Source organism: Lasiosphaeria miniovina (genome assembly GCF_030549165.1).
Source record: "Lasiosphaeria miniovina strain SMH2392-1A chromosome Unknown B0T26scaffold_3, whole genome shotgun sequence".
NCBI classification, from domain to species: Eukaryota; Fungi; Ascomycota; class Sordariomycetes; order Sordariales; family Lasiosphaeriaceae; genus Lasiosphaeria; species Lasiosphaeria miniovina.
Genome location: NW_026848222.1, coordinates 2,366,708 through 2,393,992, shown reverse-complemented (window position 1 = coordinate 2,393,992; position 27,285 = coordinate 2,366,708). Strand labels below are relative to the sequence as shown.

Genomic DNA, 27,285 nt, shown 5'->3' with positions numbered 1-27,285 from the left:
AGCCGAACTCGTGCCGTGAACTGTTTGCGCGAGTGCATTCAGTGAACCGCGGAGACTGTTACAAGGAACAGGGATCAAGGAATGGATGGATTGGATGCTGGTCTTGGAAAGTTGGAGATCTCGAACTAGTACAGTGCGAACTGCGAAATACAAACTTTCGACTTCGCACGGCCTATTGGCTGCCGCATCACGATGGATTTTATACTTCAGACTTCCAACCTTTGTTAAGTCTTAACCTGGAATTAAATAGGTAGGCTTACTCAATGAATACGCACAGCAAAAAGATAAAAAATTGTATTAATCGATGCGCTAATATTAAATTATCTACCCTGGTGACGGAAACTTTAATATCAGGCGTCGATTTCAGTCATCATAATATTTCGGAAAGGCCTATCACCCCACTCATAGCCACTGTCACTCGTGCCAGGACACAATTTATCTTGCTTCCTCTATCCGTATTCAGTCAGTGTCCCCCCACATATGCAATAAAATTCTATTGCCGGGCAACCCAGGCATGGAATCGGAAGCCGCCATAATAAGCAATACGCCGCCTTCCCCTCCCCACATTTCATAACCAACCCCACTGGCATTGTTGGAATTCTCGTCTACGATTCATCAATCTTGTCAACTTCGGCCCTCGCTTCCTCCCATGTTTCCTTATTCTTCCTTGCCCATTCGATCTGGCTCTTGGCGTAGGCAAGCTGCAAAGAGTCAGCAAGGAACCGGAACCGCAAATCCCACATACACCGCAGGCAAACTTACCATGTATCGCTTAAGATCATCCTCCTTTTCCCGCTGGAACCTCTTCAAGTCTCGGAGGACGCTTGCGCTTGCGTCCTTCACATCTTGAGCCGAAGCCACTTGTGCTTGCTCAAGCTGCACTATTGACTCGCGCGTCTTTCCGATCATGTCTCTTCGGGTTCGCTCGGGATCGACATCAACCACACCCTGGACTGCGTGGCGGATAGGACCAAAAATCTTGTTAGTGATCGAGTTGCCGCTTGCCGCCTTCTTATGGCCAGGGCTTCCGCCCGATCTCTCCGGCGCCCCGATCTTAGCAGACGGCGCCGATGAAAAGTCTCCATGTGTTGGAGGAAAGTCCGAGTCTATGGAAGCCGTATCCTCGCCGGACCCATCCCTGCGGTGCTGGTTCGGCGACTCTCTCGTACTTGTTGATCGCCTTGGTGGGGCAATCTGCTGGCTGCTGCTGAGGTACTGGTCGATCCTTCTAGCCTCGGCTTCGCTGCGCTCTAGCTGGTCAAGGAGTGTTCTTTTCTTGTTGAGTTCGTCCGTTGTCATATCCTGCTGCACTCGCTTTAGGACCCTGTACCGCAGCACGTTCCGGACAACACCGGCAAACTGCGCGTTCTCCCGCATCGGCTCAGCAAAGCTAGCGCCCAAAGAGGTGGATAGCTCCTCTGTAGCAATGTAAGACGAATCGGCTGCCTGCCCGATTCTCTCGATCGCCGGTGCAAGGGAAGGGGCAGGCTCGGACAGTGCAAATGCGTTGTACCGAGCGCCTAGCTCCGAGAGGTCCGAAGCTAGAGAAGACAGATGGTTTAAGGTGCGGCGGTTGACTTTCTCTATCGGGCCCACAAGAAGGGTTTCGAGGTCTTTGATAGAGGCCTCGAATGCGGTAAAATACGGGTCAAGTTGCTGCTCGCCGAGCGTGTTAGAATCAGGTGGAAATCGAGCAAAAACCTGTGCCCCAGCTGCTGAGCCGTCTACAGCCGGGGCGGCGCTAGGCGTCGTCTTTAACCTGGCCGAACCAGCAGGCACGGGAAGGTAACCGTGACCGGAAGTCGGGTTCGCTGGATCTAGCGGAGGCGCCTTCATGATTGACTTTGGTATAGAGGCCACCGGGTGCGAGTGAATGACTTCGTTCTAGGGAGTATTAGCAAGAAGAAAAGAAAAAAAATGAAGGACCGGACATACCCAGCTTGAGTTCGGGTCGAGGAACCTCCACCAAACCCCATCTGTCCGAACTTGCTCCATGCGACGACAGCGGTTGAGGAAGACGGCTAGCATGCGCTTCCGCAAGTCGATTATTTGTTGATCTTGCTTCGCGTTGGTGGGGTTGGCAGCGTAGTCGGCCATGGTGTGCTTTTCTGGTATGGGCGGAATAATAAGAGTGGGATGTAACCGAGTGAGAGCCTCGCGCAGGGAGGAGAACTCTGAGTACCGCCTGCGCACAACGAGCTCCTGTAGACACGGTTTAGTGGATGGCGACTGGGTTGTTGGGGGGGAGGGGTTCGAAGACGTACGCCCGTCTTGATGGTGTAGACTATATATCTACCGCCACTCTCTGAGCTCTTCCCAGCATCTATGATCAGGATGGGCAGCTCGGGGTTCTCGTAGAGCATCTGCTCGACGCGGCTGTCGTACCCCCCTGGCTTGCGCCGAGGTATAAGCTCGGCATGGGTATGGGCGTCGGTCTCCTCGTCTGTATTGGCGTCGCTAGATTCCCGGGCAAGACCAGGTTGCGGGGGCACATCGTCACTCGCCGTGGATGGTGTTTGGGGGGCGTCATAGCGAGGATCTAACATCAGCCAGTCGTCGTCAGCACCATGGTTCTCGGGAGGCCCCAAGGGGATATCATGCAGATCATCGGGATCCATGCTCTCGGCAGCGGAATGCGCCCAACAGCAGAGAAGAGCAACTGGGACTCACAGTCGCGTGTGACGGGTGACGAGGGGTTGGCTGACGAGGTGAAAGAGTCGCGGCGCTCAAAGCTCTCGCCGTACGGGTTGTTGTCTTCGTCGTTCCACATTTTGGGCGGCTCGTTTGTCACAAATCAATCACGTAGCAAACAAAGAGAGCGGCAGGTGAGGCCGTGGTGAAGGAGCTAGTGCAGGCGCAGAGGCGCTGGATTGTTCTGTTCAGACGTGGAATTGAAGGCACCCGTCGTCAACCAGGCTCGGCGGGGCGGCAATGGCAATCGTGGGGTTAGCAGCGGGTAGCAGATGGCAGAGCGGGAACGGTATCGAGACACTGAATTACGTAGGTATCTGCGGTGTGGGAAGCCGCTTGGAGGCAATCTAGGGCTTTATATTTCCGGGTATGCGCATTTGCGTCGTCTCCCACGGGCGCCCTAGTTTATTGGGAATACTGCTTGGGCTGTTGTTGAAGTTGTCTTCGGAGGTGTGGTGGTTCCGGGTGGGTCAAGCTGCGGGCGCGGCACAACCTAGCTCTCTCCAACGCCCGAGAATGACGACGCGAGAGGCGCACAAGCCGGCTCCCACTAGACGCACACGTGTGTGCGCTTATGTAAGTGACCTTTTTGAAGCATGGAAGGCAATTCGGCTTGCATTGATCAACCAACTCTCTGAGTTGCGGTCTAACCAAGCTAAACAACAGATCCGCATACCTCTTGAGCTCGATAAAGCTCTGTATAAGGCCGTACAGGGCTGGGTCTCATACGAAGCATTACGGAAGGTTGAGAAGCAGCGGCAATTGCAGTGGAAAGACCCTCCTCCGCGGCCTACTTGTACAGGCACTTTTACACGTATCTACGGGCTTCCATGTGTACATGTACTTACTGGGCGTCAAGAGCCTCTTCTTCTTGAAGACTTCCATTCGCACTGGCGCTTAATACGTGATGGGGCTCCACCTCAGCTTTTAGAGCCCCATCGTATAGAGCCAAAAGCTACAAGTAGGCTCCCAGCGTCAAGTACGAAGCGGGAGCCTAGTGGATTCGAGGTCGTCGAGGCAACACAGGCAACGCGGGCTAAGCGACCAAGCCAGTGTACGGCTTGCGGTGAAATTGGCCATAGACGGACCTCTCGGGTGTGCCCGAAGCGTTATTCAGATGCTGTACGGATTGATTGAATGGCTGGCTGGCTGGCTGCAGTGTGGGCGATAGGTTGGCTGTGGTGGTAAAGGGTGCGAAAAAATTGGCCGCGTTAGATGCATTTTCAGAGTTACATAAGCAATTTCACACTTACATAAGCGCACACACGTGTGCGTCTAGTGGGAGCCGCACAAGCCGGCAAACTTACATAAGTGAGGGTTACAGTATCCGCGTGTGCGCACATTCGATACACACTGTACAGGGCACATGCACTCATGTTCATCTGTTGGGGTCACACTTTCTTGTCTTCAGAGTCCTGGCCAAAGCGGAAGGCACCAGAGACATTCGGAATCCGACCCATTAGTTTGCTTAGATCTACCTTGGGTACTAGGATCGAAACCAACAAGACTCAGCTTGAACCGCCCCTAGAAACGACCCTATTTGCGATGCGGTGCCTAGAGCCATGCCGCTCAAGGCTACCTAGATTGTGATTCCTAGATTGTGATTTAGAGGGCTCAAACCTTTTGGCCGATCCTGTCCGCTAGGTTGTTAACATTTGTGAAACTCTTTTACGTTGTTGCAGGAAAAAAGGTGCCTGGCTGTTCATCCATGAGGCACTCTTCCTTACGGGTAAACAGGTTCATGGCAGTGAGTTTGGTGCACCAGCAAGCCATTTCGCGCAGGATCTGAATCAACTTCTAACGCACGTAAGCACCTTAGATATATATCCCTAGACATTGAGTCTCGGGGGCGCCACTCGGTTTGAAGAAGTTATTCTCGGCCGAAAGTCCAGAACATGGCGTCGCCTCTAAGGTTTCGGGTTTTAATCCAAGACCCTGCTCTGAAGTCTTGGGTTTCCATATTAAGGACGGCCTAGAGTGTGTGGCCCCCTCCAGATCCTAGGGCATGCAGACCAAACCTTAAGAGACAGACGATATTGGCGTTATCACTTCTTACCTCAAGTCCCCCGCATACGAGATAGGTTCAGCCAGAGTTCAGAGGTCTCTCGAGCATTTTCCCTGGGTCGACCTATGGGGGTTCCCGTGTTTCAGCGGCAAGACAAGACATCGTACTTGACTAGGATGAACATTTCTGGTTGTTTACATGGAGTTGGAGTGTAATCCTGATCCAAGGGGCGAGACACCCATCTCAGTCGTTTAGCATTGTACTCTGCTTATTGAAAGGACCTGGACCTAACTGTCTATAAAGGGCTCTTCCCACCCACCCCATTTTCGAACCGCTCAGACCAGCAGGGCGCAGCCATCTATATAGGAGAAAAAAGGAGAAAACCCCTATACTTACACTATGAAGTTTCTCTTGCTGGGTTCAGCACTCATACCTGCTGCCTTGGGACTACTAGAAGGCCGTCGAGGGGGGAGATATGCTCTTCGCGCCGTCACAGACGCAACTCTTGACCCAATTTGCCTGGTCACTTTGACCACCACACTCACGCCCAGCCTCATGTTTGTTGTTTCCCTCCCTATACATCTTGACCCTCTTATCAACTAACTCGTCTTCCCACGCAGCACCACAACCACCACGGTCAAAATCACAGCCAGGATCCCCAGCTCCGACTCCAAGCCGGTAGCCAGCAGCGGCTCTGATGATCCGATCCCGTCTTCCGCTTTGCCTATTCCCCCAATCCTTCACGTGCCCTTGTTTCCAAGCAGCAGCAGCAGCAGCAGCACAGAGAACGATATCAGCTCCACCAGCCTTGCTCTCCCGGGTGCCGTAATACCCGCCACCTCGCCCAGGTGCGCCGCCACCACCGTCACAGCAACTGCCGCCAGAGCAGTGTCGACCGCAACCCTCACAGTAACAGTCACGGCAACGCCGACGGTAAGTGCAGGAGCAGTGTCATCGTCGCTGTCACCATCATCATCCCCAATATCATCAACCCTCACCACATCCATCCGGTCGAATCCCACCACCATCTCCACCGCCCCGACAGCCAGCGGCAGTCCCTGCCGCGGCGGCGGCGCGCGCGGCAGCTACGTGTCGACGTCGTGCGTGGGCAGCCGGCTGGGCAACTGCGCGTGCGGGGTGGACGCGGACGGGCAGGGCTTCTGCTTCGAGAACAACCTATGCGCGGCCGAGAACAACTGCACGGTCAATAGTGACTGCAACTCGCAGCCGGGTTTCCGGTGCCTGGTAGGGAGCTGCTGCGGGACAGGCAAGTGCGTGCGATCGAGGACTGGCGCGGGCACTTGTGTTAATGCGGCCGGGGCAAGGATCCTGTTTGGCGGCGGCAGTGGGGGCTCGTCCTCGTCTTCGTTGGGTGTGGCGGGCAGTAATATGTAGAGACCAAGATGGATATGGGATGATTAGCAGCTCTTCTTAGCAGCTCTTCTACGCAGCCACTTGAAGATCGAGTAGTAAGCAAGGAGAGCCGGAGAGACGGATAAACAAATAAAAAGGAGGGGGGACACCATAAGAGAAACAAACCTCCAAATTACGGGGAAACATGTGGCGAATAGCACATCCATGTACAAGTAGAAAGTCAAATCCATTGATGAGGCTTAAGCCTGTCCTCCATATATCCTCCAGACATAACGCCTGGTGGTTTGGGTAGACGTATTCCCCAACTATTACCTTACCATATCCTGTCCCATTCTGAGAGACACATGTTTCAAGAGCACGCAAGACCTAAAGAACCACAAAACAATGCAAAGCAAATGCTGGCTACTTCCTCCTTTGGGGCCAGATGCGACTACTCACCTCCTTTCCTGAGAGGAGACATATTAGGATCGAGGCAGATCCGATTTCCCTAACGGGATCATATTAGCATATCCTAACCCGTTGAGAAAACAGCACATCCTTCTCTCACCTCTGGGACATGTATATCGGGTTGGAGGATTCGCATCGCAATGCTATGTGTTTCCATACGGAAACCGCCTCAAAGTTCGTTCGTATCGTCCTAGCAGGCAAAGACAAAAGCAGGCCTGATCTAGAGGTCAAGCAGTTACTGTTCTTTATTTTTGCTGGCGTCTCATGACGTTTCTTGGGGAGCTTTTTAAGGAGCCCGACTAGGAAGATGTCTGTGGGTAGCTACCGTTGGAGCCAGGTGGAGTTGGGAACTGCTGGAGTAAACTGTCCTCGGGTTCCAACTCCTGCCCAATTTCGCTCAGAAACTCTCCTGCCTCTGGTAAACGTGTACCTAGAGCGGTATCCGGACTAGTACCTAGGGTTAATCGTAGATGGGAATCTACAGCGGCCTTTTTCGTGTCGCTCTGGTGCTTTGTGTGTGCTTCCGTGAAGCCGTCTTCAACTGTCTGACTCACGGAGTGTCTCTCAATATCTTGAGACTCCTCGCTGATATGGCGGTAACGCTTGAACATCCGGCTCACTAGGTTGGGTTTGTTTTGCGAAACATTAGGGGCGACATGAGAGTTGACCTCACCATGAATCGCCACATCCATACTCGAAGTGCACGATCCCTGAAGTATATTCGAGTATGATGCATCATGTGCTAGCAAGCTCTGGCTGCGAGAATAATCTGACCGGGATTGATCTCGTGGGCCCCGTGGCTCTCGATGCTGTTTTCTCAGAAACCTTCGCCATCCCCTTCGACCACTAGGGCGTCTCGGACCACTCGCTTCAGATGGTGTTGGTGAGGGTGACTTAGGCTCTGAAAAATTGGGCGAGGACAGTGCTGGAGGTGGAGAGTCCCTTCCCTCGAGCGAAGACGCCGAGTCGTGTACTGTCTCTGCGCGGCCAGTAGATGGGTGTCTCAAGACAGACGAGATATTATGATCCTCCCGTCCCCGTTGGTCTGACAGAATGGTTGGTCGAGATGAAATATTGCTCTCTCTGCCTTCGAATAGCGGGTGGCCACTATTGTCGCACATAGGAGCTTTGAATGGTGGAAGGTGATTGCAATAGACCGAATAGGAGCCGGGAATAGCCGCTGGATATCCCGGATAATGGCCTCCAGGAAGGTGGCCGAGATGAAAAGCTGCCGGCATCTGTCCAGGATTTGATGCTGGCGCGAAAGGTGGATGTCCCAGAAATACGGGCGCTGGGGGCCTATTCACACCTGGAGGAGGTACGGCGGGATGAGGTACAGCCATGTGAGGAGCAGCCATGTGAGGTCCAGCCACGTGAAGCCCAGCCATGGGCGGCGCAGCCATGTGAGGTACAGCCATTTGAGTTGGAGCTATGGGAGGTGGAGCCATGGGAGGTAGAGCGAGGGGAGGTGCAGCTGGAGGGACAAGTGGTTGAGGAACAGCCAAATAAGGGGCGCCCCAGAAGGCCTGTTGTGGTAGCAGTAGCTGGGAGAACGGCAGTGGCCGTGGAGGAGAAGGTGCTGGAACAGAAGTGGAATAGTCAATGGGACCAGGGCGCCGGATACTCGCGCTCCTTCGCCCTCCAACCAGCCCGGAATTTCGGCGCCTTCTGAGGGGAATATCCGATGGGGAGACCCTGTCAGCTGCTTCCTCCTCGTCATAGTGAATTCTAACCTTGGCTCTAACACGAAGACGCCAGTATGCATATACCAGCGCTACCGAGACAAAAATAACAACGAGCATAATGCCCAATTTAGTTGTCTCGCTAAAACATGCCCAGACCTGGCAACCATCATGCTCATCCCGTTCAGCGAGGGTTGGTCTGGAGGAATATTTGCCGGCAAACTTGGGATGAGCCATTTTCGCTGCGGACGACTTCGAGGACGGCTGATAGTCTGGTTGCTTTTCCGTCGGCGGTGTTAAACATTACCTGAGAGTTCGAAGATGGCCGCCTTTTGCGACATCAAGATAGGAATCGCGAAAGGAAAGGTGAAAGAATGGGAAGAGATATGATGGTCCGTTCTAGCTCTGCAATCGATGATCCCTGAAACGCCGATCTAAAATGACGGCAGTCACAAACGTGGCCGAGACCTTACCAAGCCTACGACTTTGCCTAGGAAAGTTGCTGGGCGCCGATGAATTCCGCGCTGCGTTTCCTGTAGGATGTCGGGGTTGAGATTGCGGAAGCGAGGGACTGGCAAAATTAAAACTAAATGCGGAGAGACTTCTCGGCCGGCTAGGGCCGCGGTACTGGAAAATGCCGGAAAGGAAAGAATGGAAGTCGCGGGCACAAGCCAGGCGTGGTAATTACCAAAAAGCCTCGAAAGGCAAAGGTGGACGGGAAAGAGGAAGGTGCGGGTCCCCCAACCTATTTCAGCGAACCCGGGGTTTTAGGGGGAGGAAAAAGAGAAATGGTAGGCAGTCTAGGCTGTTCAATGTTCAAGGCAGCTTCGCCAAATATGTAAAGGCCAAAGCTCACCTGAGATTGGATGGCAGAAGAGAAGGGAGAATAGGGAAGAGAATGACGGGGTTACGCAACGCATGCGGCGCCTTCTCGTGCCTCAAGTCTTACCGTAGCGCAGTACGGCAGTATTGTATAATTATCGGAAATGGAATTACCTTAGGTACTCGACGTCAACATGCAATACAGCCCGTCTGCAAAAATAAAAACAAATGGAAATGTCATGTTTCTGTCCCTTCCTAAATGTGCGTAGGAAGTCGCGGCTTGAAGAGACGGGTGTAAATGAAAATAATGTGGTCCAAGCGTCGTCCCGACACTCTGGTTCACGGTGGAAAACAGGGCGTGGGGCGTTGAAGCTCAGTAACAGTAGCAACATTCGTCTCACCAAACTTCGGTGTGGTTTTCGCCGCTTCTGTTAGTACCTCTTCCAACCCACATTTGAACCTCCACTGACTTCCTAATCGGGGAGGTCAACGTTCCTCCTACATTTAGCGCTCCACCGTTGTTGAGCCGCTCTGCATTGGGCAGCAGCAGTGGGCCAAAATCACTAGAAAACTAAACAGCTCACCTTCGACCACTTCAATGCTCTATTCAAATAAATACTCGGTGAAAGCCTACGGCATACCCGGATACGACTTATGCTTCGCGTCTGTTGAAAAATACCTAGTTAACTAGCCCGTAGATAAATCTCGAATATTTAACCAACAGGACTCCGTAAGTGCACTCAACCTGGCCTCCGCTTGGACTGCGAGATTGGCAACATCACTATCGACCCTCTCAGCTCTGCTCTCGTTGTTATTCCAGGAGCGCTGTATTATTAGGCGTTAATACGATTTCGGCCGTCTTGGATGCCCAAAAAGCGGACCTATCATCCATGCAAGCAGCTAGAAAATCAAATAATACTAAGGAAGAGTCGAGGGATGGCATCGCGCTTCAGGTAGCGAGAGTTTGGCTATAAACCCAAGTGTCGGGTTAACGACTAGGGCTTGTTCTCTCACCCCTACGCCCCTTGTCAACCGGCAGGAGCCCATCACCGTGGGGAGAGACCGACGCCGAGAGCGCCAGGCGCCGACCTAGTCCTGGGATATGTCTTGCTGCCAGACCAGAGACTCAACCCGGGTGCGTATCAGGGCCTTGGGGTCCGTTGCTGACCGGAGTTGTGATCGGGGTGATTTCAGTATGCGTATGGGGCAAGGCACGGGGAATACAGGTCAACAAAACGACAGTTTACCTATCCCTGCGGCCAATCTGGCCTCTGCAGTGGCGAAAGATTTCATCTGAGTGGGCCGCCGGCGCCGCCTACACCGCCATGAATCAGCAGGCTGTTGGCCATGCAGCCCAATCTCATACGCAGGCAATGGGCCGTGGGCAGGCAGAGTCAGAACCACCTTTTTCAAATGGACCCTGCCTTGCAAGTTGAACTGTTTTTATAGCTCGTGCTCCCAGAAATCCTTTTCCCGCCGATGTTCCCTCTTCAACTTACCCCCAAAACAAATCCTTTTTCCGTTAATCTATACCAGCCGTCGGCCATTATTTGCCAGCACTAATTAGAAGGCACTCGTTAATCAAAGCAAAACCAAAATTGATTCCGCCATGGTATCCAGCTCCTCAAGTCCACACCCTTCGTATCATGTTCTCACTGGCTACGTCATATACCGCGACGAAGACCTCCGCCCACGCACGCCACCATCTATCAATAGCGGCCTACCCAGCACGGAAGACGCCAAGGACGAGCCACAATCTATCAAAAGTGGTCTACTTAGTACGGGGGAAGCCGGCACCAAACTGGAGTTAGCCCTTTGGAGATAGGGCAAATGAAGTTTTTTCACTCGAGCCGCCACCGCGCACATCAGTGCCTTCCTTCGAACCCAATACTACCTCGGCTAGGGCAAGTGGGAAGATGCCAAGATGTTTTGGGTTGAATTGGGCTGAATCCAGGAATTCAGTTGTAAGTGTGCTACTGCTAGCCACCTCCCTCTCCGTCTCGTCCCAGGATCGCGTGTTGGTAATATAAAGTGTCACGCGCATTCACAGGGCAACGGGAATGGAGCATTTGATGCAGGGAGGTAAAGCTTGAATTGTCTGAAAAGGTCTGACTTTTTGTTTCCTTTGGGAGGGCCAAAAGTCTCTCTTTTATAGTTATGAATAGTGGCAAAATCTAGTTGCGAAGAATCAAGTGGCAGCTTCTAGGTCCTTCTTTTGCTCACTAATCCCTATTGTCGTGACATAAAGCAATTGACTCACCATGGGATAGTCCCTCTGAGACTCATCTTGAGCGACCAGGACTCCAATGGCACTACACCAATTCATCACTTCACTGAGGATGAAGCAATGAACTTATGCGGCGGACGTTTGGAGGATTGGATGGATTCCTGCATTTTTAAACCCTCCGGTCCCAAGAGCGGCAAGCACGAAAATAACAACGGCGAATATCTCGAGTAGCTTTGGAAGCAGGATGGGTGCAGTAAACACGTTTCTAACTTCACCATGAATGGCCCGGATATCGTCACAGCGCTGAAGATAATAAAATTCCCATGTTTATCCCCACCTGCCCCCTCGCGTCCTTAAGACGGTTGTCCTTGGGTAACAACACCGTCGGCGCTGGCGCCTTGCGGTTGAGGGTTTAGGTAGTCTTGTCCGGGGACAATGTACCTACCTACCTACCTACCTTAGCAAAGACAGGCTTCGCGAGCATGTTGGCAGCGCTGGTTTACCTAAGCAAGTTACGAGGTCATTGAAATTAGTACCTATTGTAATTCTTCAGATGTAAAATGATGGCAGAGCCAACTTTCTATTCAGATGCGGCTAGCTTAGATAGTACTTATGCTTCGCGTCCGCCGACTAAGTTCTTATACGAGATTTACAAGTCTTTGAAATCATTTTAACAAATATTTAGGTAGTCAGAACGAAAGCTGGAGACTGAATCACATAATCGTCTCATAATCTCGGTATTTTGTGGGGTTGGCCGCCTCCCCGCCAAACTTTGGTTATAGCAATTGCCAAACACGTTGCGGCCGATGGCAACGCCGACATGTTTACTAACCTGAACGGATGCGCTAGCAGGACGAGGGTTAACACCGAGATCCTCTACAGCCTCGATGTAGCGAGCGAGCCGAACACCTGGTATTCTAGTCCCTGAAAGCCGCTACCTCGTCTCAATTCCACACCAAAACAAAACACATCCACTCGAAAAGGACAATATAAAAGATTATTAAAAACCTAATAAAAATGTGAAAAAAAAATACAATACTAGGGATTTGCTGGCCGCCACCGACCTGACTACTGATCTGGCCCTCATTGGATTGTCTGCAGGAGAGCGGACAGGATCCCGAATTTTCCTGAGTCCTGGTCGTAGGTGTAAAGTATGCCGAATTTGGAAGCCTTGATGAGTTCCGGAAAATGGGATAATCTCGTAGGTCACTCGTATACGGAGGCGGTACCAAGAACACAGGATCCGCGGATCTAAGTATACCGAGGTCTATTAGTTCTAGAAGCTCTATCTTTGCCACCTGCCCCAAAATAGAATCCTACTCTGGGATGTAATCGCTGTCCTGGTCGCTAAGCTACCTCTTGACTCTTTTCTCGGCTGCCTTAAACCGCTCCTCGTCTGATTCTGTGAGTTGCTGCGGTGGTGACCGAACCCTTGGCCGCTTCAAACAATTCTCATGCTGCATCTTCCTGCGCATACGATCCCTGAGCTCCGCTCTAGCCTCAGCCTGCTGTACTATTTCGTAAAGTTGAGAAAACGAAATAGTAATCTCCTCGTGGATGTCATCGATTCTGAGGCAATCGGGCCAGTACCCAAAATCTTTGAGCCCGATGCGAAGGATCCGTTCCCCATCGACCAAACTACCATCCACTGCCCAAAAGATACCTATTTCAGTCTCAGCTGCTTCAATTACGGCTTCCCAATGGCATTTTCGTGGCCAGTAATGGGGCATATTGTCGCTTTGATGAGCTCTAGATCGCCTGGTGAGGCCATTTTCGAGCGTTTGAGGCTGGTATGCCGGCAACAGATTGATTGAAAGGAAGAAAGTTATACACTGAGGTTTTTAGGAAGAAGGAGATCCTCGGTATCAAATTTTTATAGGCAGGACTATTTTTTTTTTTGGCATAGGGGTCACCAAGCCGGAGGAAAGGCGTGACGCGTTAACCTTTGAAGGTCTAGTCGTACCAAAATACGCAATTTGCAACTTATCGCGCTCAAATTAAGCTTAAAATGATGCCCTGATTCCAGGCATCCTCAGATATATTTCGGCTTTATAATAGTGGTTGTGCTGTTGAAGCTATTCGCAGTTCAAGGTTTTGGAAAACCGCGATTTGTATGGCAGGGCGTGACGCGAAGAGCCAAAAATCGGATATTGCTCTCAGACGTCTTTTCCAGGCATTCTGCGCAAATATGTGGGTACTGGGATCTTAAATACTCAAATGGGCTAGCGGGACAAATTTATACATAAATTGGGCGGGTTTTTGTCCAGCCGCCCATTCGGCCCACGAAGTGGTCTATTCAATTTACACCTGCCCAAATGGCGGCGAAGCCACCCCCTCCCAGCCTGGAAAAAGACGTCTGAGTTTACTGAGATAGGTGTATTGCAGGGCGATTGCAAGGAGTAAGGCTCGCTTTGCTTGTTGATGACGGAAGGAACAGGTGTTGCGGGGCGATTGGGAGAAGGATTGGGAGGTTGATTGCTTGTGGCATGTGAACGTGAAATAGAAGGGTTAGGGTTAATATAGGTACCAAGGCCCCACTTATATGCAAACAGGATCCCGAGTTTTCCAATGGGTATGGTCGTGTACGGTAGTAAACAGAGATCATGTAGGATACCTTGGTGCCTCTGCCAAACCCCACGATGCTGAGAAACTCCCTGTTGTCTAACAGCACTCCCCAGAGATGACCAACCAAGTAAAAATTCTAACGCCAAGATACCGAAGAATAATGAGAAAATAATTTCGTCTGGCCCTGTCGTGCTGACTCGTGCCTTTTGGGTGCGGGTTTTGGTAACGGTGAACTGACTACCGTAACAAACCGAGAGGACAAAGAAGACATGGGCCAAGGAACTCAATCGTCCCCTGTAGTTGACGACTGCGTGGCTGTCCCCAAGGCTAGCCTAGCAGATTCTTCTTCGGAAATAGATGTCGATTGGTGCAAATGGGAAGAATGTGAAGGCTCGTGGGTAGTGGAGATGGCGGTTGCGGTGCCAGTCAACTCCGACAGTTGCCGTTCTGTTCTCAATCGTATTAGTGCTTGTCACTCGATATCCGCATCGTTGTATCGGACTAAACTTGCCAAGATCACGGATCCGATGGCGGAGCATTTGATTCTCTCGAATCAGCATTTGCGTCTCGGCCTGGTAGAAAGCGCTCTCGTCACGGCCGCCAAGAACCCACTGCTCCCCGCTCTCGCCGCTGATCGAAGTGGCGCGGAGCCTAGGCGAGGCGCCTCGACTCGGGGTCCTAGACCGGCGTTGCAGATCAACGCGTGCCAAGTCGAACGAGCTGCGAGGGTGGTGCGGGAAGCCGGGTGATCGTGAAAGCGAAGATCCAGGGGCGCCTGGAGCAGGGTGGGCGGATTGTATTGCCGATGATGACGGGATGGGGAGTGGCACGGCCCGATCCGACACTTCTTCTCCAACGTTGGAGGTGGAGGAAGGCAGACCTCCGGGTTGCTGCTGACGCAGAACCTGCTGCTGCAACCGGCGGATCTCTTGCAGTAGCCGGTTGACCTGGAACTCCTGCTCGTTCTCGAGCTCCTGGTGGAGCTCTCCGAGGCTAGGGGTCCGAAAGTGGCGCGGCTCGCCCGAGGCCATCAGTCGGGGAGATGCCGAGAAGGGCTGGGGACTGGCGGCACGGACGCTGCCACCTTGAGGGTGGGGTTCTGCGATCATCTCGCCCGGTCCCGGTGTGCTTGGGTCGGCAATCTGGAGGTTCATAAGAACCTGAGATCGGCGGCGACCGGAGCTGGGGGATTGTCGGCTTCGAGACGCGGAGCTGCTCGAGGAACCTGGGGGCCAAGTGAGCAAGACGGCACGACACGACGGCTAGGGTTGTATGAGTGTCTCTTACGGCGAGAAGGTTCCTCTCGCTGCAGGCCGGCGTTGAGTATGGCAGCAGCTTGGAGAGAGATCGAAGCAGTCCTGGGAGAAGGAGACGGCGGACCATCCACAGCCAGGGGTCTGGATGACTCGACTGCGATAGACGACATGGTAGGCGTTTGTGCTCGCGCGTCGAGGGTGGGAGAGAGAGAATTCAAGTCGGGAGCCATGGACGTTGTTGGCTCTCGGTGCTGTTAAAGCGCCCTCGTGGGGAGAGAGAGGCAGGCTAGCGGCAGGCCGATCGCACGTCCTGTACGTAAGGGGAAGGGACAGGGGGCCTGGGACTGGCACTGGCAGATGTGGATGCACCCCATGGAAGGGGTGCACACAACAGCCCACAATATGGGAGCAGGTGGCCAAGTTTCACGTCAGCGGTGGGTCCACTTGAGAGGTAATGCGTAGGAGCCGAGAGAGGAGAACCAGCGGGGAGATTGCCTGTCGTGGTCAAATGAGTTGGAGATTGGAATGGATGGCTTGAATGCGTGATACTTTTGAGCGAGGGGCGGCCAGGTGGAATGCTTTGTGGCGCTGCGGAGGAAGCAGCAGCGAAGCAGCCCAGCGAGAGCGGAGTTGGTGGGGGTGAGTGTGTGACGTCGAGGCACCACCTTGAACCCCTGCCCGGTCGCTTCCTTCCTCAGCGGCTGAAAGCACTCGTGAGCACACACCTACTAGCTTGTTATTAATTTTCCGCCTTTGTTCCTGGAGCTTGAACTCCCTGGCCACGGGATGTTAAGATGAGTACGGAGACATGAGGTGTATATCGAAGGTACGCACTGTTGTCATATTACCTCTCCTGATATATACCGTGGTATGGTTGAATAGCTTCAGGCGTGGACCAGGGAATCTTATTCTTCTCCCCTGGAAGTTGGGACCCAGTTTGTTGAGAAGACATTCACATCCTAAGAGACGAGATAGCGGTATCGAATAAAAAACATTGATATTGATGCAAATGCAGATCCAACCGCCCAAGGGACATGCTCAGTTCAGCCACGTTCGCCGTTAGTGAACGTCTGGAGAGATCGTCGATCCTCAGATCGAGATGCAGACAGGGGGGCGAGAGAGGAAGAGTGCCCGCCTGCAGCCAAGGCTGGCAGCCAGCCAGCTAATGCCGATTCCGCAATGGATGCACTGTGCACTAGCTTCCCCCTCAAGGCCTTATCGCCAACAACCTCACTCCCAACTAATGTAAGGCACCAAGATTATGACTCTTGTTGCTTTTTCGGGCTGTAGTTGGAGGTGCCTTGTTGAGGTAAGGTAATCACCCAAATCTACCTCTTACCCGTCCATCAGCATCTCAGCAGCGATTTAATAAGCTGACGGACTGGATTAATAAGGCGCACATTGACATTTGACAGGACCTCTGTCTCTGCGGCCGTGAGACGCGCCGCATTCTCTTATCTGAGACAAGATGCGCCGTTTGCTGTTGGCCTCGGCCTCGGCCTGGCTCTCCAGCCCCCTTAAGCTCGTAAAACGGGAGAGTGGTACGAGGCGAGCGGCGGCGACGGCGGCGGCGTTCTCCAGTGCGGCACGGCTCCAGACGAGCCAGGCAGACTTCACCCATGTTGTCATTGGTGGCGGCGTGGTCGGGCTGGCCGTAGCGCAGGAGCTGGCGCGCAACACCAGCAGCAGGAATTCAACACTACTACTAGAGCGGCACGACGCCGTGGGCACCGAGACGTCGAGCCGGAACAGCGAGGTGGTGCACGCGGGCATCTACTACGGTGCCGACAGCCTCAAGACGGCGCTGTGCGTGCGCGGCCGCGAGCTGCTGTACACGCTGTGCGCGGCCCACGGCGTGCCGCACCGCCGCACCGGCAAGTGGATCGTGGCCCAGACCGACGCCCAGCGCGCCGCGCTGCAGCACATCCACGACTTTGCCGCCACCGTCGGTGTCCCGGTGCGCTGGGTCGGCCGCGACGAGGCCGCGCGCCGCGAGCCCGCTGTGCGCGCCGAGCGCGGAGTGCTCGAGAGCCCCACCACCGGCATCGTCGACAGCCACGCGCTGATGATGTGCCTGCTGGGCCGGTTCGAGGAGGCCGGCGGCACGGTTGCGCTGGGAAGCGCCGTCGAGGCCGTGACGCCGCTGTCTGCATCCGGCACGGGTGGTGGCGGCCCTCCAGGCGGTGGCGGCTGGGAGCTGCTGGTGCGCGATGCCGTGAGCGGCAAGACATCGTCGGTGACGGCCGAGACCATCGTCAACTCGGCCGGGCTGGGCGCCGTGGATGTGCACAACATGATTGTGCCCGAGTCTAGGCGGAAGCAGATGTTCTACGCCAAGGGCAACTACTTTTCTTACCCAGCGCCGAGCCCGTCGGTGAGCACGCTCATCTACCCTGCCCCCGAGCCCGGGCACGGCGGTCTGGGCACCCACCTGACTTTGGACATGGCTGGACGCATCAAATTCGGCCCCGACGTCGAGTGGGTTGACTCTCCCTACGACCTGGCCGTCAGCACAGCTCGCCTTCCCCAGACCATAGAGGAGGTCAAGAAGTACCTGCCGGGGCTTGACGAGACGCAGTTACAGCCCGACTACGCGGGCATACGTCCCAAGCTGGGGAAGCTGGGTGCTGTCATGCATGGCAAGGGGTTTGTCGACTTTGCCATTTACAAGGAGGAAGGCTACGAGGGTTGGGTCAACTTGCTCAACATCGAGAGTCCCGGCCTCACCAGCAGCTTCGCCATAGCAGAGAAAGTCAGAGAGCTTTTGTACGCATAGCTAACTAACATAACTGCAAGTTGTCCCAAGTCCCTGACCTGACTCCTTTTCCTCTCTGCTAGCCCAAGCCCCCAATCTTGGCTCAAATCCCTGCTTCGATATCGCGAGCAGGCCGGGCCGGCTTGTGTGTACGGCTTGCGCGTCTGTACTGGTCATGCGTAAATTCCCGTGTTTCATCATAGCCCGCAAATACGTCCCCGTCGATGGCAGAAACGGGCCATCTGTATCAAATGCCTTTCTCCACCAAAATAGTCATGAATTCGGCCGATTCCCGGGTTATTGTTGGCACCAACATTTGCCACCTCAGCTCGATATGGAAGAGGTAACCTCCGGCAGGCTCCCTCACCATCCTAAACGCCGGTCCCATGCCCTTTGCATGCATGTGCAAATTCATTAAAACGTATAGTATCGTTACCCGACCATTGAGGCCACTACCGCATCGTAATGTCCGGGAAAAGTTTTCTTCCAAGTATATTCACGCAGAATTCGTAAATGCCGTTATCAGCTCCGACGAACCTAGTGGCAGACAGAGTCAGCAAGTTCGCAACATGAAACAGACCCGAGTCGTGATTTGGTGTCACTTACAAGGTCTGACCGTCTTCACTCCACACCAGTCCGGCAGTATCGGCAGGGTCATAGTAGCGATGGCCATACCCCCTTCCGGGATATGGCCGTTGGGTCCGCCGAGCAGGATTTTCCTCCCACTCGCGCAAGAGATAAGCTGCCCTATCCCGCCGGCGCACCACATCAGCTTCGCCTGCTGCCACCGCCTCGGTAGGCGGAACGCCCAGTATGGGGTTGTATAAAGCTTCAACATTGTCCCAGCTGTTCGAGGCAGGGGTTTGTGTGTTTGCCGAGAGCCGAGAAACGAAAGGCCGCCAGTCGCCAGCCGAGGAGGCGGCGGGCACAGGGACTATATGTTCCCCCGTCCCAGCAGCCGAGGAGACAGCCACGCCCCGTCGCCGTTGTTCCGCAGCGCTGTCCTCCCGCATCGTAGCACGCAACCGCTCCTGACTATCGCGTATACGATCTCTCTGATCCCGGATATTGCCAAGGATGTCGCTAACAGCCCGTGACACGCTTGCGCTGCGCTCTCTTGACCGCGTGTTACTGTCCTGCGCCACCGACGCCCGTGTGTTCCGCTCAGCCCAGGGTATTCTGACCCGCGCCTCCTGCCGCCTGCGATGCTCCTGTAGAGCTTCCAAAACAAGCGTTTCGTCCGCAGTCAGCGGGAAGTGGTACCGCTCGAGCGGCTCCCGCTCTGGTCCTGGTCGTCGGTTCTGTCCACCATCTAGAGACAAATCGAGTGTATTTGAAAAGCTCGACGACAATGCATCGTGTCGGTCTGGGTCGGCACTTAGAGAATCTCCAGGTTGCCGATCCGTCACTGCCACATGGTCGTAATCATCTGCCTGGTCAAGGTATAAAATCTGCCGAGACACAAATCCAGTGCGGGCATCCGCAACCCCTACACGGCCGCGGTCTTCTGTCCAGGCGAGAAGATCGGAAGGGCCAGGCGCAAAGGCCATATCCCGCACTGCACCTAGGTCAACCTTTGGCCGCGTCGAGGTGAATGATGTAATGAGCGGGTCCAGATCCCGTATTGTCAAGGCGACCACACTGAAGACTGAGATGGTGCCGTATTGAGTTCCTACCGCAAGGAATTTCCCGCTGCTTGAAAAACACGCGGCAAAGCTACCCCTGCAAAAATAGTCAGTAACATGCACTTACACGTAGTGAATTTGAAACCAAAACCAACCTGTTGTCTGTTCGGTCATCGATTCTCTGGCCCTTGAGATGGATCATGCCGCACGAAGTCCACTCGTGAGTTGACCGGCCCACACCACGAAATGAGTTGGAAGACCCCGTCTTCTCGGTCCTCTCGTGTGTGTATAAGAACGGGTCATCACTGACTGCGATGAGAATCCGGCCATCGGGAGAAAGGACAGCGCGGTTCACACAGTCGGGATACGAGAGCTTGTCAAGAATTTCCTGGTCCGACAGCCTGATCACAACCACGGTTTTGTCATTGTTTGCCAGAACTGCCACCGGGTCCTGGTACGCCCCTGGAGATTTCGAGCCCGACGATGGGGGGAACCATAGTGTGATGCAGTTGACCCGCTCGTCACCAACTATCTTACTTTTTGCTACCAAGCTCTTGTTGGAGGAGCGTGCACGGGTCAATGAGGTGAAGATAAAATCGGCGCTGCGGGGCAGACTCATGTTGATCGGAAGGCGTTCGTCCGGGCCCATGTTGATCGATGGGTTGCCATCACCTGCTAGGCGTGACTGGCCAGCCACGGGAACCGCAACAAACTCGCCCGTCTCCCCTCCGCAGCAGACCCAACCATTTGACGCGACAAGACACCTAGGGGGGAAGGTCAAGTGTTTGACGCTCTCGGCCTCGCAGGTTGTCGTGTCGAGCTGGCGGATAATAAGATTATTCGTTCCTGAAGGGTAGTAGACCTTGTTCTGGTTATCGGTTCCAATCATGGATCGCAACTGCCAATGCCTAAGCGAGCAGTAATGTCAGACATAATCACCAAGCATGCCACGGAGAGGTTTGCGCAGCGCGTCGGGGCAACATACGCAGCACGAACTGTAGTGCGGTAGTGGCGCCGCGGCTTGGGCAGGATGAGGTCCTCGGTCGGACTGAAGCTATGCAGATGTCCTCTGTTAGCAATCGTCGCACAGCCGATGAATGAATGATGCTTGCATTGCGCATCTGCACGTGGTTGGAGATTGTCTTACTCGCCATGCTTGACAGCCATCGTCGGGGTTTCAAAAGGGTGGCACCCAGCGTTTGGCGGGTTGGTTAACGCGGTGCAACCATCGGATGGGCGTCGTCGTCGTCGCTAGTCCTAGTCGTCGCCAACTGTCGGCGCAGGAACCCAGCCTACCGTAGGTAAGGGCAATCACGGAAAGCCCTGGTCTACCCTGGTGTAAATGAAATACGGTCGTATTGTGTTGTGGTGTAAATATGTGGTAGCGAGAAATGGCCAAATGTCTTCTTGTGTTTTATTTTCCTTTGAACAAGCGGAAGCGGCCGTCTGTCTAAGGCAATTTGTATGGTATGGCCGGCAGAATGCAAGAAGGTGAGGGTGATGGGGAGGTTCGTTCAAAACGCAGTCGTCATTGCTTCTGAGGTGGGAAGGTGGTGGGCGGAGAACTTGGGTTGTGCTGCCACTGCTGGTGCTTGCTTTGGGTTCTTGCCGTCGCTCCAAACCATAAAGACGCCGCCTCGCCACTAATATGCCAATCTCCGAGCCCACAAAGAGAGCGAATCGTATGTTGTGTAACTCGTACTCTAGGCCTTCGTTTGGGTTGGAGTTGACTGCCCCGGCGAGACAATTATTGAAGGCCTCTCGTGTCTCACCTATCAAGATCTTACTACGTAGGTATGAAGGGGAAATCATATGCGTGGGAGCTTCAGTTGTTGGCGGCGCACTTGCATAGGTACCTATCCCTGAGCGGCATATGCGGCTCGGGTCCAACTCCAACAGCGGGTGGGTGGGCAGCATTACAGCCCCTCTCAGTCAACCCCGAGCGAGCAGGGAGCTCGGCTCCTGTCCTAGGTCACGTGTGATACTGATAACGGCCTTCGGATAGAGGTTCCATCAAAACCCGCATGCCCACGGCACAAGCGGAACTTGGAAGGTTCTCCGACAGCTTTAAGAACCCCCAAGGCCTGCGATGGTCCGTGCTTCAGACCCACTCCCTGACTTCCCAGTGGCTGCTCAGCGAAATTTCGAACGCCTTCGATGGCCGTGCTGTGAATTTTTTTTCCCCTTCCAAGCACCACATACAAAAGACCTTAAGGATTTCCCACCCTCTCTCGATCTGCAATCCCCATTACATACCACCACATCCCCGTCTGCTGCTTCAGCTCTGCTCTGCTTAATCTTCCCCCATCCCATTCTATCGGGTTTCTTTAATTAAATTCCTTCAGGATGATGGCCACACGCTTTTCCAGAGCTGTAGGTTGAACACTCTAGTGCATGGCGCGACCACTTCTCGATCAACCCCGTTCGGCATGACTGACCACGATGCCTGTAGCTGCCAAGGGCATCCTCAATAAGCTCCCGCGCCGCCGGTGTGCTGCGCAAGCCCATGAATCCGGCCTTTGCTCGGTTCGAGTCTACGAATTCAGATGAGAAGGTCAAGGGTGCCGTCATCGGCATCGATCTGGGTGAGTGGTTCCTGGTCCATGACAGCAGAGTTCGCCACAGTTAGTCTTGGACGCCCGGCTAACACCAAACGCCAATTTAGGTACCACCAACTCCGCCGTTGCCATCATGGAGGGCAAGATCCCCAAGATCATCGAGAACTCCGAAGGTGCGCGGACAACACCATCCGTCGTCGCCTTTGCCGAGGATGGAGAGCGCCTGGTTGGCGTTGCTGCCAAGAGACAGGCGGTTGTGAACCCGGAGAACACACTCTTCGCCACTAAGCGGTTAATTGGGCGAAAGTTTAAGGATGCCGAGGTTCAGCGCGACATCAAGGAGGTTCCCTACAAGATTGTGCAGCACTCCAATGGCGACGCCTGGGTTGAGGCTCGCGGCCAGAAGTACTCGCCGTCCCAGATCGGCGGTTTCGTCTTGAACAAGATGAAGGAGACTGCCGAGGCTTACCTCAGTAAGCCCATCAAGAACGCCGTCGTCACCGTCCCTGCCTACTTCAACGACTCTCAGCGCCAGGCTACCAAGGATGCTGGTCAAATTTCCGGCCTGAATGTTCTGCGTGTCGTCAACGAGCCCACCGCCGCTGCTCTAGCCTATGGCTTGGAGAAGGAGGCCGATCGTGTTGTTGCCGTTTATGATCTGGGTGGTGGTACCTTTGATATCTCGGTCCTCGAGATTCAGAATGGCGTCTTCGAGGTCAAGTCGACCAACGGCGATACCCACCTTGGTGGCGAGGACTTCGATATCCATCTCGTTCGCCACCTCGTCCAACAGTTCAAGAAGGACTCGGGCATCGATCTCTCCGGCGACCGCATGGCCATCCAGAGAATTCGCGAGGCTGCCGAGAAGGCCAAGATTGAGCTTTCCTCGTCGCTGCAAACCGACATCAACCTTCCCTTCATCACTGCCGATTCTTCGGGACCTAAGCACATCAATCAGAAGATGACGCGGTCTCAGCTTGAGAACATGGTTCAGCCTCTCATCACTAAGACCATCGAGCCCGTTCGCAAGGCTCTGAAGGACGCCGGTCTGCAGGCTAAGGATATCGAGGAGGTCATCCTGGTTGGCGGCATGACCCGTATGCCCAAGGTTGCCGAGTCCGTCAAGAACATCTTTGGCCGTGACCCCGCTAAGTCGGTCAACCCCGACGAGGCCGTCGCTATTGGTGCCGCAATTCAGGGCGCTGTGCTGTCTGGTGAGGTCAAGGACCTCCTCCTCTTGGACGTCACTCCCCTGTCTCTCGGAATTGAGACCCTCGGTGGTGTCTTCACTCGTCTGATCAACCGTAACACAACCATCCCCACCAAGAAGTCCCAGGTCTTCTCCACGGCGGCCGATTTCCAGACCGCTGTCGAGATCAAGGTTTACCAGGGTGAGCGTGAACTCGTCCGCGACAACAAGCTCCTGGGTAACTTCCAGCTTGTCGGTATCCCCCCTGCTCACCGTGGCGTTCCCCAAATTGAGGTCACCTTCGACATTGATGCCGATTCCATTGTCCACGTCCACGCCAAGGACAAGTCCACCAACAAGGACCAGTCCATCACCATTGCCTCAGGCTCTGGTCTGTCTGATGCTGAGATCTCGCAGATGGTTGAGGAGTCGGAGAAGTACGCCGAAGAGGATAAGGAGCGGAAGTCCGCTATCGAGTCTGCCAACCGGGCCGACAGCGTCCTTAACGACACCGAGAAGGCTCTGAACGAGCACTCCGACAAGCTCGACAAAACCGAGGCTGACCAGATTCGGGAGAAGATCAGCTCTCTCCGTGAGTTCGTCGCCAAGAGCCAGTCTGGCGAGGGCAGCGCTACTGCTGCCGAGATCAAGGAGAAGACCGACGAGCTCCAGGTCGCTAGCTTGAACCTCTTTGACAAGATGCACAAGGCTCGTGCCGACTCTGGTGAGCAGACAAGCAGCCAGGACGCCGGTGCCGAGGGCGAGAAGAAGGACGAGACCAAGCAATAAATAACCACCACTATACCCCCCCACGCACCACTTTCTACCAAATGTCTGACTATTTTGGAGTACCCTTCTCCAATGTATTCTCTTGTATCATATTTGTTGTGTTTTGATAGGCTCGTCAGGCTTGTCCTCTCTGTTTAATACTGCAGACGGCGGAAGGCGTTCTGAGCATCAAAACTTTTGCTTTTTGTAGGAAACATCATTTTACGATTTTTCGGATGTCAAGATACGCTAGGATGGGATGGGGGTTGCATAGGCTTGGTAGCGTGTATATAAGATGTACACCCGCGAGGCATTCATAATAAAGAATCTCCCCCCTCGTTAAAATAAGTAAGCTAGCTGCCTTGCTTCCCTGTGACTGGCCTCTAGCTATAGAAAAAAAAAAGGAACACTTGTGCATCCAAGTTACCACTCAGGTGACCCCAAGAATAAGTGGTATCGTTGTCTTATTAGGAGCGCAGTGCCACCAAATAGTGTAACTATTTAGAGAAGTGTATTGGACAGGAGTGTGACTTGTACAAATTCTGCTCAGGGGCAAGCGCGATTTTATGTCTGTTTTATTTTGTTTTCTTTTCTCGCATGGCTTTGTCTCTCCCCTCTCTGGCCTTCCAGAGCAGGGACAAGTGCAGCATTTCTTCTAAAGTATCTACTAGAGTTGGTGGCAACGTTGAGCATAGGAAGGCACATTTTATCTCCCAAAGCCGAACCAGCCTCTCTTTTGGGGCTTTACGTCGGATTCCTCGGCTGATTTGTCCTGTGCGGTGGTCCTATCCCTCGAGCTGAACTGCTGCTGCTGCTGCTGCTGCTGGGCCTGCTGCTGCTGGGCCTGCTGATGCTGGGCCTGCTGATGCTGGGCCTGCTGATGCTGGGCCTGCTGATGCTGGGCCTGCTTGTCGGGGTAATCAATATAGTTCCACGCCACGTCCAGAAACAACGGCTTCACCGGGACGGATTCGACGTGGGGAGGGTAGACGACAATATTCTTAAGATCGACGGCTCCTGATGGGTAGTTGGAGAGCTGGCTGATCAGGGGCCTGGAAGAGTCTGCCGCTTGGCCGGCCGTGGGGTCCTTGGGGGACGACTTCGTGAGGCTTTGTATCTCAACAAGAGCTCGAGATCGCTGCAGTTCTCCGCTGAGGAGGTTGTGGAGAAAGCGCACGTCATCCTTTGTGATAGAAATATTCCGTGGCAAGGATTTGCCATCGCCCCCTCCGCTCGAGAGAACAGGGAGAGCCTCCCGGCACTCGTTGAGCGCGTGCCTGACGAGGGCAAGTGCGCTCACGGCATTCCCAGCTATGGAGTGAGACCGGGAGAATGCCAGACATCTGTGAGCGTCAGTACCGTAACTCGCAAGTTTTTGAAGGGGCCGGATTCGAACGCAACATACTTGAGCGCAGTGAAGTACTCCGAGGTGGCCTCTAAGCGGCCAGAGAGTTCCTGGTCGTTGGCCACTCCAGGAAGCTCAATAATCGACTCGAGACTCTGCAATGTGCCATCATACAGGACCACCTTCTCTTTTAGCTTCGCAATTTGTCGGCCAGGGGCCTCGTTCCTATGTGCGTCGGTCACATGTTGGTGCTCCTTCACTTGTGTTGTCGCCTTGGATGCCTCGCCAAAGTCCAGCTGCGCACCGTCGTGTTGGCCGATCAGGGCTCTGTTGCGGCCAATTCGCCAACTTATCATCTCGAAGTTTACAGCGGTGCGCGTGATTTGCAAGCTCTGCATGCGGGGATCGCTTTGAGTGACGCCCTCGCCCTTGAGCTCATCGATGGCCTGTTTCGTCGCATCGACGGCATCCTGGCTGGCGATCAGGATATCATCGTATGCTGCCGCCATGTCCTTAGGCTGCAAGGGGCGGGCCGAAGACAGCCGCTCGGTTAGCCGAGATTTGGCCGTCCCTACCGAAGCCCAGGCGACGGCGATGGCAGCATCCTCGATCTTGACCTCGCGTCCGCGCCATGTCAGGCTTGTTGGTGCCCCTTCGGCCCCCAGTGAGGTACCTGTGGCATCGAGGCCACCATGCTCCAGCACATCGGGATTCAATGTTCTAACGCGGTCGATAAGTTCGGGGTCAGCATGGGCAAAGGCGTTGCGCGCAATTGTGGGGATGGGTTCGGTCCGCGGAATCTTGGCCTGGTATGCGGCATAGCGGATCGAGGGGTCGATGGTCTCGGAGAGCAGGTCCTTGAAGACGTCGCCCTTGAACGAGGTGGAGAGGGCGCTGTAGATGACTCGGGCAATAGAGTAGCTCTTCAGACACGGCGCCCAGGCCTGGCTCTCAAACTGGGCAGCGCCCCGTAGGAGGGCAGCGTAAGCGCGAGCCTCAAGTACGTCGATGGGCGTGGCACCGCTGAGGCTGCTGTCCTGGGCGAGAGCACCGGCTAAATCCTCGGCAGTGCGCGCGGCCTTGTCGAGCCTCGAGACAATGTGGGAGCGTGTCTTGCTGGACGTGCCCTTGGTGTCGGCGGAATGCGATGCCTTCATGGACATGGCATGGGCCCAGGCGCGCTCGGCGGTCAGGAGCTGGAGACGCAGGTATCTAGGGGGCAAAGGCGCCTTGGGTTAGATAAAGGCGGGCGAGCTGGAGCAGACAGACAGATAATGGATAAGGGCATACATACTCGTGGTTCTCGGCAATCTGCTCGGGCGCTACATGCGTCCTGGGGTGGAATTTGCCACGGTTCTTGGTCGCGATGGCCAGCTTCTTGCGGCTGTTGAGCAGCTTGCCAGCCAGCTGCGACCGGTAAGTGCCATAATCGCCGTAGAGCAATGCTTTCTCCCTCAACGAGACGACGAGCTTGGTGATGTCCATGGTAGCGCCGTAGTATGCCTATGTACCTCCACGCGGTGGACGGGTTGCGGATTCGATAGACCAGTATTCGTAGATTCCCGTCGTATGTATCCGTAGATAGGTTGCAGAGGGTGGGGTGGGGCAGCTGTTGAACCAGAACCAGAACCCTGCTCCCTTTCCCTTCCCGCCAATTCTGCCCCGCGCACAAAGTCGAAGCTTGGGGGGAGGGTAGGGGGAAGTGCCAGCTGCCAGTGTCCGCCAGGTCCCCACACAGTCTTGAGCCCAAATCCATAAGACGGCAAAACATGACTTCAGAGTGTAATGACTTTTGGCCCCATGCTCCGCATGATGGGATGGGAGGTAAATCGGAGTACTGTGGTAATTGTGCCACCTAGAAGTACAGAAATCAAGCACGTATTGTCACCACGCGCTAGCAGGCACGAGAGAATAACAAAGCATCATAAGAGAGGGAATGACTGATAATTCGTGATTCTCTTAATCGTTTTCTTCGT

General features: G+C 54.3%; 8 protein-coding genes across 8 annotated transcripts; 3 read left to right on the top strand and 5 right to left on the bottom strand.

Annotated features, from left to right (window-relative positions):
• Window positions 1-277: 277 nt before the first annotated feature.
• On the bottom strand, window positions 278-3,234 carry B0T26DRAFT_702210 (uncharacterized protein). The gene is made up of 5 exons (XM_060441618.1): window positions 2,671-3,234; window positions 2,265-2,539; window positions 1,936-2,202; window positions 763-1,884; window positions 278-701 (listed from the first exon to the last, which is right to left on the bottom strand). The coding sequence occupies exons 1-5, from the start codon at window positions 2,768-2,770 to the stop codon at window positions 606-608; spliced, it is 1,860 nt and encodes a 619-aa protein (XP_060298236.1). The 5' UTR covers window positions 2,771-3,234; the 3' UTR covers window positions 278-605.
• Window positions 3,235-5,095: 1,861 nt separating this feature from the next.
• B0T26DRAFT_749729 (uncharacterized protein) lies at window positions 5,096-6,091 on the top strand (the record flags this gene model as incomplete). The annotated part of the gene is made up of 2 exons (XM_060445143.1): window positions 5,096-5,253; window positions 5,317-6,091. The coding sequence occupies 2 exons, from the start codon at window positions 5,096-5,098 to the stop codon at window positions 6,089-6,091; spliced, it is 933 nt and encodes a 310-aa protein (XP_060298235.1).
• An 8,005-nt stretch (window positions 6,092-14,096) lies between these two features.
• Window positions 14,097-15,239, bottom strand: B0T26DRAFT_643010 (uncharacterized protein; the record flags this gene model as incomplete). The annotated part of the gene is made up of 3 exons (XM_060437498.1): window positions 14,097-14,265; window positions 14,321-15,038; window positions 15,101-15,239. 3 exons carry the CDS (start codon window positions 15,237-15,239, stop codon window positions 14,097-14,099), a joined length of 1,026 nt encoding a protein of 341 aa, XP_060298234.1.
• Window positions 15,240-16,537: 1,298 nt separating this feature from the next.
• B0T26DRAFT_739574 (FAD dependent oxidoreductase) lies at window positions 16,538-17,845 on the top strand (the record flags this gene model as incomplete). Its single annotated transcript, XM_060443729.1, has 2 exons — window positions 16,538-16,594; window positions 16,676-17,845. 2 exons carry the CDS (start codon window positions 16,538-16,540, stop codon window positions 17,843-17,845), a joined length of 1,227 nt encoding a protein of 408 aa, XP_060298233.1.
• A 113-nt stretch (window positions 17,846-17,958) lies between these two features.
• Window positions 17,959-20,616, bottom strand: B0T26DRAFT_770655 (uncharacterized protein; the record flags this gene model as incomplete). Its single annotated transcript, XM_060446540.1, has 4 exons — window positions 17,959-19,546; window positions 19,605-20,357; window positions 20,435-20,497; window positions 20,597-20,616. The coding sequence occupies 4 exons, from the start codon at window positions 20,614-20,616 to the stop codon at window positions 18,427-18,429; spliced, it is 1,956 nt and encodes a 651-aa protein (XP_060298232.1). The 3' UTR covers window positions 17,959-18,426.
• Window positions 20,501-21,474, bottom strand: B0T26DRAFT_212485 (uncharacterized protein). The gene is made up of 2 exons (XM_060433803.1): window positions 20,601-21,474; window positions 20,501-20,503 (listed from the first exon to the last, which is right to left on the bottom strand). Exon 1 carries the CDS (start codon window positions 21,364-21,366, stop codon window positions 20,761-20,763), a length of 606 nt encoding a protein of 201 aa, XP_060298231.1. The 5' UTR covers window positions 21,367-21,474; the 3' UTR covers window positions 20,501-20,503; window positions 20,601-20,760.
• Window positions 21,475-21,795: 321 nt separating this feature from the next.
• Window positions 21,796-23,985, top strand: B0T26DRAFT_640747 (heat shock protein 70 family; the record flags this gene model as incomplete). The annotated part of the gene is made up of 3 exons (XM_060437261.1): window positions 21,796-21,822; window positions 21,902-22,034; window positions 22,115-23,985. 3 exons carry the CDS (start codon window positions 21,796-21,798, stop codon window positions 23,983-23,985), a joined length of 2,031 nt encoding a protein of 676 aa, XP_060298230.1.
• Window positions 23,986-24,670: 685 nt separating this feature from the next.
• Window positions 24,671-26,794, bottom strand: B0T26DRAFT_674027 (uncharacterized protein; the record flags this gene model as incomplete). Its single annotated transcript, XM_060439666.1, has 3 exons — window positions 24,671-25,307; window positions 25,370-26,521; window positions 26,604-26,794. The coding sequence occupies 3 exons, from the start codon at window positions 26,792-26,794 to the stop codon at window positions 24,671-24,673; spliced, it is 1,980 nt and encodes a 659-aa protein (XP_060298229.1).
• Between the last annotated feature and the right edge of the window lie 491 nt (window positions 26,795-27,285).

Excerpts from the sequence above, each read along its gene's own strand:
- B0T26DRAFT_212485 (XM_060433803.1), bottom strand. The coding sequence starts at position 21,366 with ATGCTGCCCACCCACCCGCTGTTGGAGTTGGACCCGAGCCGCATATGC.
- B0T26DRAFT_702210 (XM_060441618.1), bottom strand. The coding sequence starts at position 2,770 with ATGTGGAACGACGAAGACAACAACCCGTACGGCGAGAGCTTTGAGCGC. Across the intron at positions 2,203-2,264 it reads TCTACACCATCAAGACGGGC|GAGCTCGTTGTGCGCAGGCG; the intron begins GTACGTCTTCGA and ends CCGTGTCTACAG. Across the intron at positions 1,885-1,935 it reads TCGACCCGAACTCAAGCTGG|AACGAAGTCATTCACTCGCA; the intron begins GTATGTCCGGTC and ends AATACTCCCTAG.